This window comes from Lolium perenne, chromosome 1 (genome assembly GCF_019359855.2).
Source record: "Lolium perenne isolate Kyuss_39 chromosome 1, Kyuss_2.0, whole genome shotgun sequence".
Classification (NCBI taxonomy): domain Eukaryota; kingdom Viridiplantae; phylum Streptophyta; class Magnoliopsida; order Poales; family Poaceae; genus Lolium; species Lolium perenne.
The window spans coordinates 173,213,732-173,234,338 of record NC_067244.2 but is presented as its reverse complement, the minus strand read 5'-3'; the positions used below and the strand labels follow the sequence as shown (position 1 = coordinate 173,234,338).

The following is a 20,607-nucleotide window of genomic DNA, read 5'->3' as shown; positions in this document are numbered from 1 at the left end:
GGGACCATGTTGCTCAGTCCCGTTGATTATTTCCGGTCCGAAATTGAGGAGGACATTTGTGGAGGAAATTAGTCTCAACAGGCGTATCAGCGTCACATCGCAGTCATGCCTGTCAGCCAAGCCGCCATGGCAAGTCTTGTGACCATTTTTCCGCGCTAGCTAGGTATTATACCAGTTTCTTAATCATAGCTTCCTAGTTAAAAGTAAGCTCATGCTAAACTAAATTTTGTTCAACTTTGTGTAGTAGTAGTATCTGTCAAGTACTACACCTAATCCATGTGTTGCTTCTGACTTCCTGAGCTTGTGGCTTGCGATAGAGGTCAAAGTTTGAGGCAGCCGCGCGCGAGGGCGGCCATGCTTCCCAAGGAGCTGCTACTCGCCCAACTGCTTGTGGCAGTGGTCGTCGAGGGCGGTGTGGAGTTCGCCTACGAGGGCTTCGCCGCCGCGGGGCTGGCGCTCGGCGGTACAGCCAGCGTCACGCCGGATGGGCTTCTGCTGCTCACCAACGACACCAACTTGAACATAGCCCACGCCTTCCACCCGGATCCGGTCAGGTTCCACCGTCCATCGTCGACGTTGGGTGGTGGCGCGCCCGTGATGTCCTCGTTCTCGACTACCTTCGTCTTCGCCATCGTGTCGGAGCTGATCGGCCTGAGCACGAGCGGCTTGGCGTTCCTGGTCGCGCCGACCACCAGGGACCTGTCTACTGCAACTGCGGCGCAGTACCTAGGGATGTTCAACGCCAGCGACAACGGCGACCCACGGAACCACGTCTTCGCCGTCGAGCTGGACACCGTGCGCAACACGGAGTTCGAGGACATGGACGGCAACCACGTCGGCATCGATGTCAACAGCCTTAACTCCTCGGCGGCCGCCACGGCGGGCTACTACGACGACGCCACCGGCGCATTCCAGAACCTGGACCTGGGGAGCCGGGACCCGATGCAGGTATGGGTAGACTACGACGCCGCGACGACGGAGATTACGGTGGCCATGGCTCCGGCGCGGTCGCCCCGGCCCAAGAGGCCGCTCCTGTCCACGAGGATCAACCTCTCGACGATCATCGCCGACACAGCGTACGTCGGCTTCTCGTCGGGGTCCAGCATCGTGCTGTGCAAGAACTATGTGCTAGGCTGGAGCTTCAGCCTAGAGGGCGGCGCCGCTCCAGCGCTCGACGACGCCAAGCTGCCGAAGCTGCCCCGCATTGGCGCCAAGCCTCGGTCCAAAGCGCTCGCCATCGTGCTGCCCATCATCACCACGGCCACCGTCCTCGCGGCGGTCGGCGTCGGCCTCCTGCTCCTCCGCCGCCGTCTCAGGTACGCTGAGCTGCGTGAAGATTGGGAGGTGGAATTCGGGCCCCATCGGTTCGCGTTCAAGGAACTGTACGACGCTACCGCCGGGTTCAAGGACAAGCGGCTGCTCGGCGCCGGAGGGTTCGGGAGCGTGTACATGGGCGTACTCCCAGGGTCCCGGTCCGAGGTCGCCGTGAAGAGGGTGTCGCACGAGTCGAGACAGGGGATAAAGGAGTTCATCGCCGAGGTCGTCAGCATCGGGCGCCTCCGTCACCGTAACCTCGTCCAGCTGCTCGGCTATTGCCGGCGCAAAGGGGAGCTATTGCTGGTATACGATTACATGCCAAACGGCAGCCTGGACAAGTACTTGCACGGCCATGGCGAGGAGACCGCTCTCGACTGGGCTCAGAGGCTCCGGATCATCAAAGGCGTCGCGTCCGGCTTGCTCTATCTCCACGAGGACTGGGAGCAGGTCGTCATCCACCGGGACATCAAGGCCAGCAATGTGCTCGTCGACGGCGAGATGAACGGTCGGCTAGGCGACTTCGGCCTCGCGAAACTGTACGACCATGGAGCGCCTGCCAAGACCACGCATGTGGTCGGCACCATGGGGTACCTCGCGCCGGAGCTGGTGCGCACCGGCAGGGCGACCACCCTCTCCGACGTGTTCGCCTTCGGCGCGTTCCTCCTGGAGGTCACATGCGGTCGGAGGCCCATCGAGGAGTCGGAGGACGTCCACGAACGATTCGTGCTGGCGGACTGGGTGCTGGGGCACTGGCGGAATGGTGCCATCACGGGCGCCGTGGACGCCAAGCTCCGCGCGGGGTACAACGCCGCCGAGGCGGATCTGGTGCTCCGACTGGGGCTGACATGCCTGCATCCGTCGCCAGTGGCGCGCCCAAGCATGAGACAGGTCATGCAGTACCTCAACAGCAGCGTGCCGTTGCCAGAGCTTCCCCCGACCTACGTGACGATCAACATGCTCGCGTCCATGGAGACACACCAGGGCGTTCTTGGCACGCGTGCTGTCTGGAGGTCGACGTCGAGCATCGCCACCATGTCTGACAGTGACATTGGCTTCTCAACCGGCCGATGACCTGGGCAAGGTATTCCAAAGCCTGCCATTTTAGAGCATGCTGCTGCTGATTGGGAGAAGGTGGTTATTTAATTGGTGACAATTGGGAGACATAAGACATCAGCAGACAATTGATTTGCCTTTTATCTTCCAGTCTTTTTTTTTTTTTACTGAATGGACAATTTGGACATGTAAAGATCATTAGTACAATTTTGAGAAAGTACGAGTTTCTTGGAATAGAGGACTAAGAGAATCATGCCTTCACTCTCAGAATGTGAAGCTTTCACACTTTGCGTAGCATCGTTCTGTACATCGGAGCTCCGCGAGCCAGGACATGACGCTCCCAGTCCGACATTACGCCAAACGGATTCTCTATCTGGTCATTGCCATCGTCATCCCCGTCCACCACAAGCAGGCCCTTGCCATGTGAGATGAACTGCTCTTTCATTTCGAGCAGGACGGACTCCACGTCAGACTGTAAGTAAATCTGCATCAGCAAGTGCAGATTTATGGTTTAGTTCTACATCAGCAAGTGAAGATCTATAGTTTACTAAGCTGCAAAGAAATATTCTCCACTTGACTGAGCTTGATGCTGTAATTACACAAACATGTGAGCATGCAAGATATCGTTGAGGGTCTAATTAACCTATAGGCTGGGCTGGTCATCATACTATCTTCTAAGCTTCCATTTCGCAAGAACTACATTTGTTACTATCCTGCTTCCATGCTTCGGCAGGATGTGTAAACCATGTTCAAACAATTTAAATGGAAAAGTGAGGACCACAGTCTACCTTCCCATTGATCTGAAGAAGATCGGCAACAGCTTCGACGAGCATTCTTCGTACCATTTTCCACCTATTTTGCTCTTTGTTGAAGTCGGGATTTGGGCACTGCAAAGAAAAGACAGTAACTGTAAAAGATAGTCAGGTTATCCACTAACGCAGACTTTTAGCTCTCGAGTGCTACACACCCCCCATCCACCCCAAAAATTGTAGTACTTTAAAAAAGCCAAAAAAAAATTGAACCTTCCTGGAAACCAAGGATGATCAAGTTTGTACTTTTAAAACAATATTTGGAAAAGAAATGATTCCATGGTCTTCAGGGCAAAATAAAATAAAATTATGACGAATATAAAGTGAATAGTACCTAGTCATGGGGCGTTTCGAGTTTTTTTTTTATACCCAGGATACAATGAAAGTGATTCCCTAGGGAAATATTTTTATACAAGTACAATACCTGATCATCTTTGATTTCAAAATTTTCAATTTTTTAAACCTTTTTTGAATTGTTTTTCTTATTTTTCCAAGTATGGGGGCACCCGAGAGCTCCTATGCATTTCTCGGTTATCCACAAGATAGTGTAGCATCCATTGAGCATACACACAGAAAAAACAGGTAGTGGTACTAAAAAATTTAGTATACCTGTACTGTGAAGAGATACCTTAGTACCAAAGAGTTAAGTGTACCTGTATTGTGATGAGAGCCAACTGTCCAGGATAACTTGAAATAATGGAGCGAAATGTGGAAGTTGCATTTGTTGATAGAAAATATCTGCCGAAAAGAACCGATGGCATCAGCGACAATGAAATAGAAGGAGACACAAAAAAGAAAAGAAAAAAGAGCTATACAAAGAACAACAAATTCGTACAATTGTTGGAATAAGTTCAAACAGATATTGGGTGCATTTTACGTCGAAGGACTACAACATGACAAGCAATTTGCAACTATGTCATTTAAATTTGAATACTCCCTCCGATACAAATTAACTGACTCTACTTTGTCTAGATATTGTTGACTAGATACATCCGCATCTAGATAAAGTGGAGTCAATTAATTTGGATCGGACGAAGTAGTAAAATACAGCAACATTTGCCTAAAATGCAACATGTAGTCCTCACAACATTTTTCACTTGGTATTATGTAATCCACCCTCTACTGTAGAATCTGGATCTTTTCGAGACATCAATAAAGCAAATGTATGTTTGTTTCTCGTTCCACACAAATACATATATCTTTGCTACTTGTGCGCGATTGTGTTGGCATCTTCGCAAGTGAAAAGATCCAATGGGTCATTCATTGCCAGAGAATAGATGCTGGTCTGGTTCCTAATGAAATTATGAGAGTATGACAAAAAGAAACCCAACATCTTACATAGTTGACAAGTTTTAGTCCAATGTACATGCTTTGACAAGTTCGGTCAAACTAGTTATCCAGTAACCACATTTGAAACAGGATGGTTCAAGTCAAGGTGGACAGGGTCACCGAAATAAGGTTAGTTTGTTCTTTTGTCTGAATAATTTTCGAGCAAACTAGTTGTTGGAACTGAGACCGCTGCCATGAACATCCTACATAAGTTTATGCCCAATCTATAAGCGTTGACAAGTTCAGTCAGACTAGTTATGCAGTAACCACATTTGAAAAGGTATGCTTCAAGTCCTCGAGGTGGACAGGGTCACCGAAACAAGATTAGGTTGTTCTTTGTCTGAATAATTTTCTGAGCAAACTAGTTGTTGAAACTGAGAGCACAGCCATGAACAGATAAAGGGTTAGGAAAAGGAAAAGAAGGAGCAATAGTTCTGCTAATGAAAGTAGATGCATAAGATGCTTACAAATTTCTTTTCCCAGCTGATGCTACTTCTTGAAGGCACCTTATAACAAGCTACAGAAAAATGGTTACACAAAGGTTGAAGCACTCAAGTCAATACAGGCTACATGCAATTATTTACCTTTTCATTCATCTCAAGCCCAAGAAAATTTGAACCTTCCCAGTTTCTAGCCATTTGGAATAGAAACAAACCATTTCCTGCACTAAGAAATATACTTACTTGAGAAGGGTGTAAGAACGAGAAATGCAAGGCCTCAGAAATCGATAGAATAGATAAACTATGAAGCTACGAAATGTTATATATTCTTGTAATTTACGGTAGCATACATATGCAAACATGCACTTTGATGAAGGGAACACTAGCCAGTCACAGTTAAACGGAATGAACTAGTTTTGTTTTACCATTACAGAACAGGAACAGAGATTCAAGTCTTCTGAGAAAAGATAGAAGCCCTACAGGCTACAGGTACTAGAAAGACTGAAAAGAGCAATAAAGACATGTGTGATGTGTATTACTAATTCGTACTTCAACGCTAGAACCAGTAAGAGCAGCCACATTCATGGTTTTCTATCACAAAGCTGTTTTGATGTTAGCAGCTAGCACCATTAACTGAAACTAGTGCGGCAAACCACAATTACAGAAACAGGATCGTGCGTCTCCATCTGTGTTCATCATGCAACATACTATGATCTGAGATTGAATGTTCTGGAAGGGAGGCCTACCACTTCCTATATCAACAAACAATGGTTGTTCAGGGTCAGAGAAGACATCATCCCATGAGATCTTATAGGGGTAACTCTGCAAAAGAGAAGGTTCTTGTTTTCAAGATAACTAGTAAATCAAACTTTACAGTTTTCCAGTTCGAAATAATATTGCATCTGTGGTAGTTAAAAAAAGGGGACCTTCATTTCACTGAATTATTTGGTAAGAAAAATGATAGAAAATTGCATGCACATGTCAATATGCCGTCAAATGCAATAGAAATATAATAGTACTGTAAAAGAGAATGCCTCTTAGACATCTGACCCATATAGGAATGGAATCCATCACAGGGCAATGATTGCTTCTGCTACCAAATATAATTTATGAATACATTTGCGAAAATTAATGCAACAATGAGCTAGTTGGTGCTAGGACTCAATAAGCATGTAGCCACAAATCATCAATCGGAAAACTAAATTTTGTTATTAATTTTTGTACTCCCTCCGTCCTAAAAAAACCTTCACAACCTTTTCTAGATACGGATGTATCTATAACTAAAATGTGTCTATATACATCTGTATCTAGACAAAGTTGAGAAGCTTTTTTAGGAACGGAGGGAGTACGGAAAACTCAATTTAACTATTTTCCCATGGATCCATATTTAATAATTGTTATGGATATCATCATCTCTTACACAACTGTATATGTTCAAGTTTTGTTTTGCTCAATCCCTTTCTGTTAATTTAGTATTGCTTGTGAGCTGTGGAACTATATACTCTGGAATTTCAAATGAAAGTACTGCATTAAAGAGTAAAGTGATCTAGAAGATTATATGACCAGTTCTTAGCATTATAACAAACAGAAAAATGACCATGTCAAATATTGGAATGTGCTCTTAAAATAATTTAGAGACAGAGAACTTCCTCGATTTGTACATGTAAATTCAAGAAACTTTTATATTTACATTGTTAAATCCATAGTAGGATCACTCGAAAATGAGACTTTAATTGTACAGGTATGCACATATCTGTTGGCATGCTAGGTGAATCAGGATATCAGGCTCTTGAAAATGTTGAGAACTTGAGATAAGATTTATGTCATGCATAATGCATTGATTGTATAGGCACACACATACGCTGAGAAGTATCAGCTTTTATAAAAAAAAAAAAAGGATGTACCCAGTGCTGAGAGCTCCCGCACTGTGCGGGGTCTGGGGAAGGTGTTAGTGGCAAGCCTTACCCTCACGAAGTGCAATGTGAGGAGACCGCGACTCGAACCTGGGACCTCTCGGTCACAGGCGGTGAGGCTCTACCGCTGCACCAGGCCCGCCCTTCAAGTATCAGCTTTTATATATATAAAAAAATTGATAACGTTTTCAGTGCACTCACAGACTGAGTAACAGAAATAGTACTAGAGCACGGCGTACTTTGTCCAATGCTGCAACACCAGGCAATATTCTTCCTTTGAGAAATTCCCATACAATAGATCCATTTTCAAAGGTTGTGTATTGTGATGAGGAGTCTGATATCCCTTTTACTGCCTTGCATGCTGCACTTCCTACTAAAATAACATCACAGCTATTATGACTTGCTTTGTCCAGTATCTGACCCAGCTGTATTGCCCCAACAGAAACTTCTTTTGTTGCGTCATAGCTTGTAGGACCGATCCATAGGATCTTCTGTGTGAAATATATATATATATAAAGAATTTTAGAACTTGACAGGGTAAAAGGATTCTCCTAAGATTTAGCATGTAAGTTGGTAACAGAAACAAAGGAACTCCAATAAATGCCATATACTCATATTTAATACTACACCAAGTAAACTTGAGCACATAAATCATCACATATCGATCATAAGCTTTCAAGTTGCTCAGGGTGTATTGCTGTCAGCAATGCTTCATTCTTATGAAGCCTCAGATTTCCAAAGTAATTTATGGAGCTGTGGGACATATTTTGGAGCATATTTTGCAGTTCGGTTTTTGTCAAGATAGTGCTAATGGCAACCCCGATGACCTGCTGTTTGTGCTTGTCAGCAGGGTGCGGCGGAAATTTCACGACAATGCTAATGGCAGGCACAGAAGTGTCAGCTGACCCAAGGTCTGACAAATAATTCAACACAGAAAACTTGGAATTCACAACCTCACTCGGCTAGAACCTGCAGGGGTTGAGGTGGATGTGGGATGTGGCTACAGAGAACAGATCTTTAATGCAGTTCAGCCCAGGGCATGCAGATCCTTGGCAAAGTTGGTGTACAACCCCGTGCTGGCCGAAGAATGCGAGTGAGCCACACGAGCAACTCTGTCCTGTCCAGATGGCAGAAGATGACAATGCCATCCGCATAAAATGAGACGCTCGCTGCCCGCCGCCAGATCCCAGCGTGTGAGGCGCTGGAGAAGGATGGACTCCCGAGCCCTAGCCAGTTAAAGGTCTGCGTCCTCTGATGGCCTTCAAGCCAATGTGCCTTAAACTGGTTGTTCTTCCTACAATGCAACATGCACAACACTTCTGCATATTCTTGGGTTGGCGGCAGGGGGGTGTGGTGGGGAAGAATGGCAGGTGGGATTTTTTTTGTTAGAATTTTTTCCCAGCTAAAACAGTACAGTAAATAGTTAATAACAGAAACATGAAAAAATGTGAGATGTTTTAAAAATTTCAGTTAATGTTATTTTTATGCACTACATAAAACCTCAACACATTGGTAGCAATAGCATTTCGTACCTTGTATGATGGCATTAATGAAGAAATTGTCTCCAGTGTTGATGGCCCTATATCAACTGGTGTCCAGCCCAAAGCACTTAATCCTGGAAGATACATGGACATCAGAAAGCTTCATTATTGTATAAAGTACCTACTAGCGCTTAACTGACCGAAATCACCCCTTCAAGCAATTTTGAGGAATATATAGGTATAGAGCAACTAGAATACCAAAAAATACATAATCAACAATAGACGTCAATGGACTAATAAGCATGTATTATCACCAAATCAGGTGAACTGTTTCGTAGATGCAGGTAATTTCAGCAGCTGGTAGCAGCAACAAGCATTCTATTTTTCAATGGTGGCAAACTAATGTTACGGGCATGGTTCTGTTGGCAGCAGCTATGCAGCAAGCAGTAGGAACTTTGGCGACAAGGATGGATAAGTAGCCCTTTCATTCATGTTTAGTCACTTTGATTATTTATCATCTCATCCATTCGTGTATATATTTGCAAAAACTTATACTTTGACATGTAAATTAAGAAAATAAATGAGAGTTGTATCCTAAACAGGATGTTAATCAAAAGAACGAATAGTACAAGCGTTACCAAGAAAGAAGAGATGAGTATTGGAACCACATAAACAAATATAAATAACTAACGCCTGGTCAAACTCACCAGACAATAGTTCAGCTGAGTCAAATATTTCTAGTGTTTCATTGTTATTGCTGTTCAAACACCAGAGGTCTGTTGGGTAATAAATAGGAATATTCCTATTATGAGCTATTTGGATAAGTTGTAGCACTTCCTTGGTTGCATTTCTTTCCAGCAAACAAGAGGGCACTGGAATTCCAAGGCCATTCATTATTTGAAATGATAATTTGCCAACAAGGAACAACCCATCACAATAAGAGGCTAACAGATGCAGCGCTGCTGCCTTTCTCAAGAAGTTGCTGCCTCCAATCTGCAATAACCAACAATATCAACAATCCATATGGTTAAACAACATAAAAAAAACCTCACAAAATATGTCCTAATACAAAGTGTTTATCCTGCTTGCAGATAGTTTACAGAAAAGACTTGCTAGGATCAAGGATCATTTTGGTGCAGAATTGTCATTTGTGATTAATCATTAAACATCATGAGTGTAATATTTTCAACTAACACCTTGAAGAGACTTCATCAGGACAACCACTAAAATTTCATGTTATCTACCATAAACATAAAAGGACAATACATTGAGGATGCACTATATCTCCAAGCATTAGTATTTCTAATGAACTTGAGAAAAAAATTAAAAAACTATCTGTGTGTACAATACTACCATCCAGACTTTGAAATAGCACCAAGTATTTTTGCTCCATTAATCAGTATAACACAAGACAAGAAGTTAATCAGTATAACACAAGACAAGAAGTGCAGCTCTAATCATCTGATATTGTACAGAAAAAACTAAATCCTATGCTTAGACATGGATGCTGCCAAAAAAAAATCTAAGTCCTCGTTCTGATGATAATGAAGAATAAGAAAAAGAGCATGTGGTTGGTTTCGGTGTGTGTATTTAACAAGTCATGGCGTCAAAACAACAATAGCTTAGCTTTTCAACGTCGGTGATCAGACGGATCGAATAAACACATTTTATTTTTCTTGAACACAAATCAAATTTGTTTCGTTCTGTAAAATCAACATATTTTCATCATACGATGTCTCCTTTTTCCGATTGTGCCGAAAGTAAAGAACAATTTTACTTGGAAACAAAAACAAAGGACATTGAAACTGAACAGATTGAGGTGTTAAAACCAAAGCTAGTAGATAGGAATTAAAGAAAGTTGTCTTTTAGGTGGTATTGCCTTAACCTTGTAAATAGTTTATGACAACTGTATATACTATGAACGGAAAATAAAACAAGGACCAATTATTACTATTGCAATGTATGGGCGCCTTTTGGTGTCTGTCATCTTTAGCAATTGCATAAGCTCCTCCTCAAACTGAAAACCGGCAAGAGATGCGTAGCAGAAGCGAGTGATGCCAACAGTTGATGCACGAATCTTATGAGACATTGAGAAAGAATCGTTCACAAAAACTGCAGCACCTGAAGCTAGCTTCTGAGAAAAATTGATGCAGTTTGCATTTTCTCCCCTGAAGTTCAAAAGATTTTCAAACAAGATAATATCATTCTGCACCCACTCTTCCTTCTTAAATGACGTTAAACAAGGGACACCATTCACTGGGATGACCTTTGCTTGAAGAAGCGGTGACAGGTAGTCTGATGATCAGCATTTATGACTCATTATTTCCATTATCAAGAATGAATAAAATGTGAATAAGTTGGCATTGTTTTTAACATGTGATTCAGAATACATTAGAGAACTAAACCAGTATATTAAAATCAACAGTATAGAAAAAGGCACAAGCAGGAAATGTTGTTGTCCAGACATTTAGTGCAATGGAGCTCAATAGCATTCTAACTCGGTTTATCCAGATACACAGATCATTTTGGTTTGCATATAATAAAAAACATTTACAGGGCTGTGTTGCACAAACATGTAATCCTTTTCGGAAGTATGTAATCTCAGGCTTATTGGTGATAGAATCATTCTGCTGTAAAGTCGTAAAGAAGAACAAAATCGATCTAAAAATACAACAATATTTTAACAACTTATCATTGTAAAGACTTGGATAAGCATATCGGCACATGGATGTCAATTAACCTGCAAGAGATTCAGTTGAATTTAGCACTGGCATGACAGATTGGAGCACTGGATCCCAACTGGTAAGTAGAAGCACTTTGGCTCCTGCTTTGTACAAGTATTTGATAGTTGATAGTGTCCTTTTGAGTGACAAATTGCATGAGCCTAGAGGGTCCAGTAGTATTACAGAATCAAGTCGCACCACGACCACCTCTCCAAAAAGCTTTTCAACTGGGAAATTCCTAAGAGTTTGCACGTGCAGATAGGATGTTGGCCTATCAACGCAAGAATTCTTGTCCTGAAAAAAATATGTAAAATAAAAAAATATTAACGGGTCATGCTATCAGGAAGTGGGTTAACATCTTATGGCCTATATTTATGAGAAAATTCAGAAAATAAATCCTGTTTGAGAGGGACTGCATGACTACGCCATAGAAAAGAAACAATGTTTGTGTTTCTCACTGGGTTCTAAAAGGTTCAGTCATCCTTATCATTCAACAGGACATGAGACATAAGAAATACAGACGCGTGTGAAATAAAAATAAAACACTACAATGGTTGATATTCAACATTAGCATATATTTAGCATCCAGTGCATTCCTGGCGTACCTCCTTCTGAAGATGAGCTGCATCTCTTGTAGAGCTAGAATGTGACACCTGAGAGCACTGTGCTTTACATAATGGTTTCTGACTCCCTATAATAAGAAACTTAAGTTTCAAGACAATTGGCAGAAAACTGGAGCAACTTAAGGTATGCTCCCCCAAAATGCCAAAAATCCATGAGAAGTTGTTGAGGGTAATCACACACATAATAATAGTAGTAAGAGATAACGCAATATATGATGGAACATCGCGGCCTCACCCAAGAAGCAACAGCTATCTCGTGTAGACTCGGAGCACCCACCGAATAGCGGCCATGGTTCTCGCCGAAGAGATGTTGGTGAGGTCAACTGAGCACCCCAAACCTGCATGGCGCCCGCCTTCCTTCTGAAATCTTAACCGCGCACCTGGTGCGCCGATACTGAAATTCGAACCATAAATCAACGAAGAACGAAATGTAAGTATTAGCGCGATCGAGGACATCCACAGGCGCCGCGCGTGCAGCCGAATCGTGGAAGGGCGCATCGTTCGGTTGCAGCGCTACAAAATTGTAGGGCTAGCCATGCGCGTACATGCTGCATCACAGGTACAGCAGCTAGCGCTAGGTTTGGTAGATGCTACTACTCGATCCGAGCATCGGATTTGAGTGTGAGGGAGAGAGAGAGAGAGAGCGAGGATTTACCTCGCTTTCGTGCCGCTGGCGGCCTGGCGCCGACGGCGAAGCGGATGCCGATGGCGATGCCGGCGCACCACGACGACGAGGAGGACCCGAGTAGCTTCTCCCGGCGGTGGATCGGCTATCCGGGATCGGGAGGACAGGAGGAGGAGCCGCCTCTGGCGGTGGAGACGTGGAGTTGGAGCCGGAGTTGGGAGGGCAACAGGAGAGCGAGCTGCGAGCCGTTGCCGCTGTGGAAGTGAAAAGCCGACGGGATAAGGTGCCGCGGGCGACGGCGAGTCTATGGCGTTGCTCATCTTGGGCCGGGCCAACTTGCTTTGTTGGGCCTCACGGCGTACCAGGCTATTTACATGGATGTTTATGCAAGATGGGCTTTGCCACTCCATGGATCAAGTTTGTCATGAGGTGTGTCACAGAGGTGCGATATGCGGTGAAGGTTACTGATAGTTAACACAGCCCGTGATCCCAACCCGTGGGGTTAGAAAGGGAGATTCGATCAGCCCTTAGTTGTTCTTAATTCAGTCGGAGGGTTTCTCTTGTTTTCTCCATGATAAGAAGGAGTCGGGACAACTACAAGGTATTGTAATGGGCGGCAGGCCCTCGATCTTCCACTTATTATTTGCCGCCGATATTATCTTTTTCACCCGTAGTGATGATCGGAGTATCACTGCGTTAAAGCATACTTTGCAGCTCTATTGTGATGATTAACAGAGACAAGTCGTCTGTTTTCTTAGAAGCTCAATGTGATGTTGGTATCAAACAGAGTGTTAAAAATCAGCTCGGGGGCAGCCAAAGGTACTGCATGATACATATCTTGGGATTCCAACTGAAGTTGGTAGTGCACTCACAACCACTTTTAATTTCCTCCATGATAAGGTCTGGAAGCACCTTCGTGGCTGTTCTGATCGGCCTTTGTCTCGCATGGGGAAAGAAGTTTTCATCAAAGCCATTATGCAGGCTATACCTCCTTTTGTAATGAGCTGTTTTCAAGTCCTGGTATCATATGATCGGGTCAGTATTCCCTGATCCTTTACCTTCGCCTCCTCTCGTTCTTCTAGATCTGGGCTGATCGGCCCATCCCACTCTCCGGCGGTGGCCTACGTTGAGACTGGCGAGGGTCCCATCCCTGCATAGTTGTAGCCTAGGACTAGGTCTAGGGTTAGGTGTCTAGGTTTTGCCTTCGTGGCGACTGCTGTCATGCCGGTTTAGAGCTCTTGTTCAGCGTTGGCGGGCGGTGCTGGGTTGTGGCGAGGTCTGGAGGAGTCTCATTGGTCTGGAGCCGCTTGCGCTAGATTGGGTGCAGGTGCAGCAAATTTCTCTGGAGATCATCAACCGCGGTTTCCGGCTTGAGTATTTCCGCCCAGCCGTGATACCTTCTGACCGAAGGGCGGCCTCGCAAAGTGTCGACGTCTGTTGATGAAACAATCATTCGACGCCGACCTTTCTTCTTCCTCTAGGTCGTGGCTCCATTCTAGAGGCAGGGCATCTTCAGCAGGGCGTCTACTTTGTCTTCCTCCAATCTTTGGTGGCGTAGTGGCGAGCGTACTAGGCCAGTGGTTTTGTCCTCAGCCTGGCTGCGCTTGGTTCCTCGTGGAAGATGCGGTTTGAGGAGAATAGGACCACATTGCAATCTTGTTTTATTATTTGGGATTCTTCTTGTAAAATTTCATGACTATCTTGTAATTCTTGTTTTCTTCTAGGTCTTGTAGCTCACTCTGGTCCTTCTGGACTTGTCGTTGTTATAAAAAGTCTCGGTATCCACATGTGATCAAATGAGAATATCAACCGCTGATTTTTGGTGGGGTGTGGAAGAAGGCAAAAAAAAACTGCATTGGCGCTCTTGGGACTAGCTATCTGCACCAAAATATCTAGGGGGTCCTGGCTTCCATGAGCTCATTCTATTTAATCAAGCCATATTAGCTCTCTAGTGATGGAGGTTGCTCACGGAACCCTCTTCATTATGTGCTCGAGTGTTGAAGGGCAGATACTTCCCTAAAAGTGACTTCTGGCATGCTGTGATGCCAAGATCCTCCTCGTACACTTGGCGTAGTATTCTGTTTAGGAAGGAACTGTTGATGAAGGGTCTCCAATGGCGGGGCATCGGAGATGGGAAAAGTACAAGAATTTTGTACCACCCGGTTCTAGTATGATTGCTAGATTTCCAGGTCGGATGAATTCTTGAGAAAGAAGAAAGAAATCGAGAGGAGTGGAGGAGGATAGATTCATTTTTTCTCATTTCATTCATGTCGTTTCTGGTACAACCGAGTTCTTTAGTAACCACCACAGACTCCACTTGCACGCAGGCCCCACACACCTCTCTAATTAACTTAACACACGCACTCCACACATCGCCACCTTATTCCAGCTTTGCTCACTGATGGCGCTCACCTAGGTATATGGCACGACTGACGGCGTGACAATACCCCGTCCAGCAGAACTTGCTTGTCCCCAAGCAAGAACGGTCGGAAAATGAGAAGCTAACACACATCCCAGTCTTCCCAGGTTGCCGAATCATCTAAAAATTGATTCCATTTGACCAGCACTTGAGAGATTCCGCATTTCCCTTCTTCACCATTCTTCTGTCGAGCACTCTTTCAGTTTCCGTGTCAGTTGTGTCCAAGGCAGGGATTGTCGGTAGATCAGCGAATACTGGGGTGTAATCAACATGGTATTCTGATGAGCGCAGATTGCACACCGTTGGGGAACCCCAAGAGAAAGGTATGATGAGCACAGTAGCAAGTTTTCCCTCAGTAAGAAACCAAAGTTTAATCGACCAGTAGGGGAAAGGCGTGACTTCTGAAAGTGTTGCTAGCTGACTTGTGGCAGGACGCACTACCGGCGTCAGCAACAACGTGGAACCTACACACAACACCAACTAAAAAATACTTTGCCCCAACTTACAGTCAGTTGTCAATCTCACCGGTTTTGCTGAACACAAAGGATTAAATGTATAGTGTGGAAAGAGATGTTTGTTTGCAGTGAAATTAAAGAGAACAGTGCTTGCAGCAAGTAAACAGAACAGGATGATTTTATCAGTGTAAAATAAAGGACCGAGGCTCACAGTTCACTAGAGGTGTCTCTCCATAAAGATAAATAACATGCTGGGTGAACAAATTACAGCTGGACAATTGACAGAATAAAGACCATACATGACAAGATGATTACGATAAGATTCGTTTGGGCATTACAACATAATACATAGACTGTAATCCAACTGCTTCTATGACTAATAATCCACCTTCAGGTTATCATCCGAACTCCTTCCAGTATTAAGTTGCAAGCAACAGATTATCACATTAAGTAATGTGTGTAAAGTAAACAATATAATTATCCTTAGAAAAAACATTGTTGTTTTCTCCCTAGTAGCAACAACACATCTACAATCTTAGAAGTTATTGTCACTCTTCCAGAAAATTAGAGGCATGAACCTACTATCGAGCATAAATACTCCCTCTTGGAGTCACAATTATTTACTTGGCCAGAGTATCTACTAGCAACGGAGAGCATGCAAAATCATAAATAACATATGACAAGTATATAATCGATCTCAACATAATATTCAATATTCATCGGATCCCAGCAAACACAACATGTAGCATTACATAAACATGATCTTGATCATGATAGGCAACTCACAAGATCTAAACATGAGGTACAAATTGGAGAAGACAACCATCTAGCTGCTGCTATGGACTCGTAGTCCAGGGATGAACTACTCACGCATCGATCACTTCAGAGGCGGGCATGTCGATGAAGAGGCCTCCGGTGATGATCTCCCTCTCCGGCAGGGTGCCGAGAAGAGCTTTAGAACCCTCCAGAGATAGGGTTTGCGATGGCGGCCATGACGGAACTTTTCATGGATGGAGACTCGGATCTTTAGGTTTTTCTCGAGATCGTGAATTAATAGGCGGAAGGGCGAGGTCAGTGAACGCCTGGGGGGCCCACACCACCACTTGGTGCAGGCCCACCCTTGGCCGCGCCCTAGGGTGGTCTGGCCGCCCTGTGGTGCCTCTTCGGGCCCCCTCTGGACTCCGTCTTCGTTACGGTAAAATATTGACTTCGGCTTTTGTTTCGTCCAATTCTGAGAATATTTCCTGTACAACTTTGCTGAAATATAAAAACAACAGAAAATAGAGAACTGGCATTGTGGTATCTTGTCAATAGGTTAGGGCCGGAAAATGTATAAAAGTGCAACAAAGTGTAAGCAAAACATATATAAATTGGTGTAAAATGAGCATGGAGCATCAAAAATTATAGATACGTTTGCGACGTATCAAGCATTCCCAAGCTTAACTCCTGCTCGTCCTCGAGTAGGTAAGTGATAACAAAAATATTTTTTGAGGTGACATGAAGCCAACACGATCTTGATCAAGTTATTGTAAAGCATTGTGAGCTGGGATCAAAGTACTCTAAACATATGCATGATAGATATAATTCTAACAATAGAACTTAGCAACTATGTTATAACATGAGAAGTAACTCAAACAAAGGATCATGAATAATTGTGCATCGAAAGCAACGGTTTGTTTATGAGCATAGAGAAAACATAGCAAAGTGGTACTCAGCTTTTCCTTTATGAAGTAGCAAAACATAAATGCTAGGACACCTTTAACTTTCAAAGGGTGACTAGATACAAGTAATTTAAGAACAAGCAATATCATAATCATGAATCAATCAATAATAAATTTGGGACTATGCACATTATATTAAGAATGACAACTATGCTCTCTTAATTGGTGCATAAAGTAAGAAGATGAAGACTCAACATAAAAGTAAAAGAAAGGTCCTTCGAAGAAGGAAGCAAGATTAACAAGGTTTATAAACCTTCCAAATAGTATGGTACTCATTAGCTTTGAGCTCTCATTACCCCTATCATAAGCATCTTGAATGGTTAAAGTTAATGTGAGGGAAAATATGAGTTATATGCTTGACAAATCACAAGTTGAAAATCTCGTGCCCCTTGAATACGAGTACCTAAACCTCATGCTACTCAACTTGGATTCCAAATAAGTTCTTGTCATTGTAAGTATACATGTATCATTGAGAACGCCAACGGGTACCTCCTGCCCTATGATATAGGAGCGCTCCCATACCGAAATGAGAAGAAAAACAAACAATAAACATCTCAGCAATCCTTTTCTTTACTGTGTGCATAGTTTTTTTTATTGAAGAATGCGTCACAGAATGCTCATTATGATTCGCTGTAAATTTCATGGACTTAAGTTGGACGTCCAGGCGTTTCTCTAACATATATACAAACTCCATGGACTTACAACTTTCCATTTTATTTCACACCGCTAGGCATCCATAAATAAAAGAACATGATATCAACTAAATAGGAATAAGTGCAATGTTGAAAGCGTGCCCCATGAAAGCATGGTTGTGCTAACTCTCAACTCGTAAATTTCAAGCATATAATCTTCACAAGATAGTCATAATGGTTCAAGTTTATTAAGTGCAAGAAAGTAAATATGCCATCAAGTTCGTGGGAGTTTTACTAACTAATTTTCTCATGACAAGATTTAATTTGGAAGATAGATAAAAACATGATGAATATACTTGGAGTAGCAATAATGCTATTACATAGATATGGTGGACACTTTTGGCAAACTTTGGTTTTTAGTGGTTGTATGCAGGAGTAGAGCTCTGCTGACGTGCAGTTGACACACGTCCGTTGGGAACCCCAAGAGAAAGGTGTGATGCGTACAGCAGCGAGTTTTCCCTCAGTGTGAAACCAAGGTTATCGAACCAGTAGGAGTCAAGGAACACGTGAAGGTTGTTGGTGACGGAGTGTAGTGCGGCGCAACACCAGGGATTCCGGCGCCAACGTGGAACCTGCACAACACAATCACAATACTTTGCCCCAACGTAACAGTGAGGTTGCCAATCTCACCGGCTTGCTGTAAACAAAGGATTAAACGTATGGTGTGGAAAATGATGTTTGTTTGCGAAGAACAGTAAAGAACAGAGTTTGCAGTAGATTGTATTTCAGATGTAAAAGAATGAACCGGGGTCCACAGTTCACTAGTGGTGTCTCTCCCATAAGATAAATAGCATGTTGGGTGAACAAATTACAGTTGGGAAATTGACAAATAGAGAGGGCATAACAATGCACATACATATCACGATGACTACTATGAGATTTAATCAGGGCATTACGACAAAGTACATAGACCTTTATCCAGCATGCATCTATGCCTAAAAAGTCCACCTTCGGGTTAGCATCCGCACCCCTTCCAGTATTAAGTTGCAAACAACAGACAATTGCATTAAGTATGGTGCGTAATGTAACCAACACAAATATCCTTAGACAAAGCATTGATGTTTTATCCCTAGTGGCAACAGCACATCCACAACCTTAGAACTTTCTGTCACTGTCCCAGATTCAATGGAGGCATGAACCCACTATCGAGCATAAATAATCCCTCTTGGAGTTACAAGTATCAACTTGGCCAGAGCCTCTACTAGCAACGGAGAGCATGCAAGAACATAAACAACACATATATGATTGATAATCAACTTGACATAGTATTTCATATTCATCGGATCCCAACAAACACAACATGTAGCATTACAAATAGATGATCTTGATCATGATAGGCAGCTCACAAGATCTAACATGATATCACAATGAGGAGAAGACAACAATCTAGCTACTGCTATGGACCCATAGTCCAGGGGTGAACTACTCACACATCAATCCGGAGGCGATCATGGTGATGAAGAGTCCTCCGGGAGATGATTCCCCTCTCCGGCAGGGTGCCGAAGGCGATCTCCTGAATCCCCCGAGATGGGATTGGCGGCGGCGTCTCTGGAAGGTTTTCCGTATCGTGGCTCTCGGTACAGGGGTTTTCGCGACGAAGGCTATAAGTAGGCGGAAGGGTAGGGTTGGAGGCGGCGCGGGGGCCCCACACCATAGGCCGGCGTGGGCCCCACCCAGGCCACGCCGCCCTATGGTCTGGCCACCTCGTGGCCCCACTTCGTATCCCTTTCGGTCTTCTGGAAGCTTCGTGGAAAAATAGGCGTTGATTTCGTCCAATTCCGAGAATATTTCCTTTGTAGGATTTCTGAAACCAAAAACAGCAGAAAACAACAACTGGCTCTTCGGCATCTCGTCAATAGGTTAGTGCCGGAAAATGCATAATAATGACATAAAGTGTGTATAAAACATGTGAGTATCATCATAAAAGTAGCATGGAACATAAGAAATTATAGATACGTTTGAGACGTATCAAGCATCCCCAAGCTTAGTTCCTACTCGCCCTCGAGTAGGTAAACGATAACAATGATAATTTCTGAAGTGACATGCTATCATAATCTTGATCAATACTATTGTAAAGCATATGAGATGAATGCAGTGATTCGAAGCAATGGTAAATACAATGAATAAACAACTGAATCATATAGCAGAGACTTTTCATGAATAGTAATTTCAAGACAAGCATCAATAAGACTTGCATAAGAGTTAACTCATAAAGCAATAAATTCTTAGTAGAAAGCTTTGAAGCAACACAAAGGAAGATATAAGTTTCAGCGGTTGCTTTCAACTTCAACATGTATATCTCATGGATAATTGTCAACATAAAGCAATATAACAAGTGCAATAGGTAAACATGTAAAAATCAATGCACACAGTTGACACAAGTGTTTGCTTCTAAGATAGAAAGAAGTAGGTAAACTGACTCAACATAAAGTAGAAGAATGGCCCTTCGCAGAGGGAAGCATGGATTACTATTTTTGTGCTAGAGTTTTTCATTTTGAAAACATAGAAACAATTTTGTCAACGGTAGTAATAAATCATATGTGTTATGTATAAGACATCCTATAAGTTGCAAGCCTCATGCATAGAATACCAATAGTGCTCGCACCTTGTCCTAATTAGCTTGGATTAACACGGATTATCATTGCATAACATATGTTTCAACCAAGTGTCACAAAGGGGTACCTCTATGCCGCCTGTACAAAGGTCTAAGGAGAAAGTTCGCATTGGATTTGTCGCTTTTGATTATTCTCAACTTAGACATCCAAACCGGGACAACATAGAAAACATATAATGGACTCCTCTTTTAATGCTTAAGCATTCAACAACAGATAATATTCTCATAAGAGATTGAGGATTAGTGTCCAAACTGAAACTTCCACCATGATCCATGGCTTTAGTTAGCGGCCCAATGTTCTTCTCTAACAATATGCATACTCAAACCATTTGATCATGAAAATCGCCCTTACTTCAGACAAGACGAACATGCATAGCAACTCACATGATATTC

At 43.3% G+C, this 20,607-nt stretch overlaps 2 protein-coding genes across 4 annotated transcripts; one reads left to right on the top strand and one right to left on the bottom strand.

Moving 5' to 3' along the window:
* Nucleotides 1-246: 246 nt before the first annotated feature.
* Nucleotides 247-2,606, top strand: LOC127312948 (L-type lectin-domain containing receptor kinase SIT2-like). The gene has a single exon (XM_051343487.1). The coding sequence runs from the start codon at nucleotides 355-357 to the stop codon at nucleotides 2,386-2,388; it is 2,034 nt and encodes a 677-aa protein (XP_051199447.1). The 5' UTR covers nucleotides 247-354; the 3' UTR covers nucleotides 2,389-2,606.
* Nucleotides 2,607-2,608: 2 nt separating this feature from the next.
* LOC127312956 (uncharacterized) lies at nucleotides 2,609-12,609 on the bottom strand. Of its 3 annotated transcripts, none has more exons than XM_051343509.2 (14): nucleotides 12,344-12,607; nucleotides 11,924-12,082; nucleotides 11,671-11,756; nucleotides 11,083-11,359; nucleotides 10,294-10,637; nucleotides 9,050-9,335; nucleotides 8,394-8,476; nucleotides 7,101-7,352; nucleotides 5,695-5,770; nucleotides 5,093-5,169; nucleotides 4,976-5,025; nucleotides 3,833-3,917; nucleotides 3,159-3,277; nucleotides 2,609-2,854 (listed from the first exon to the last, which is right to left on the bottom strand). In XM_051343509.2, the coding sequence occupies exons 2-14, from the start codon at nucleotides 12,030-12,032 to the stop codon at nucleotides 2,812-2,814; spliced, it is 1,887 nt and encodes a 628-aa protein (XP_051199469.1). In that variant the 5' UTR covers nucleotides 12,033-12,082; nucleotides 12,344-12,607; the 3' UTR covers nucleotides 2,609-2,811. The 3 variants fall into 3 exon arrangements, with proteins under 3 accessions (XP_051199469.1, XP_051199460.1, XP_071675998.1); XM_051343500.2 differs by having other exon boundaries at nucleotides 3,159-3,257; nucleotides 12,344-12,605; XM_071819897.1 differs by lacking the exon at nucleotides 2,609-2,854 and having other exon boundaries at nucleotides 3,159-3,257; nucleotides 3,789-3,917; nucleotides 12,344-12,609.
* Between the last annotated feature and the right edge of the window lie 7,998 nt (nucleotides 12,610-20,607).

Coding starts and splice junctions, on each gene's coding strand:
- LOC127312948 (XM_051343487.1), top strand. CDS start 355: ATGCTTCCCAAGGAGCTGCTACTCGCCCAACTGCTTGTGGCAGTGGTC.
- LOC127312956 (XM_051343500.2), bottom strand. CDS start 12,032: ATGCAGGTTTGGGGTGCTCAGTTGACCTCACCAACATCTCTTCGGCGA. Junction 11,757..11,923: donor AGATAGCTGTTGCTTCTTGG/GTGAGGCCGCGA, acceptor TTCTTATTATAG/GGAGTCAGAAACCATTATGT. Junction 9,336..10,293: donor GGCGCCCATACATTGCAATA/GTAATAATTGGT, acceptor TGGTTATTGCAG/ATTGGAGGCAGCAACTTCTT.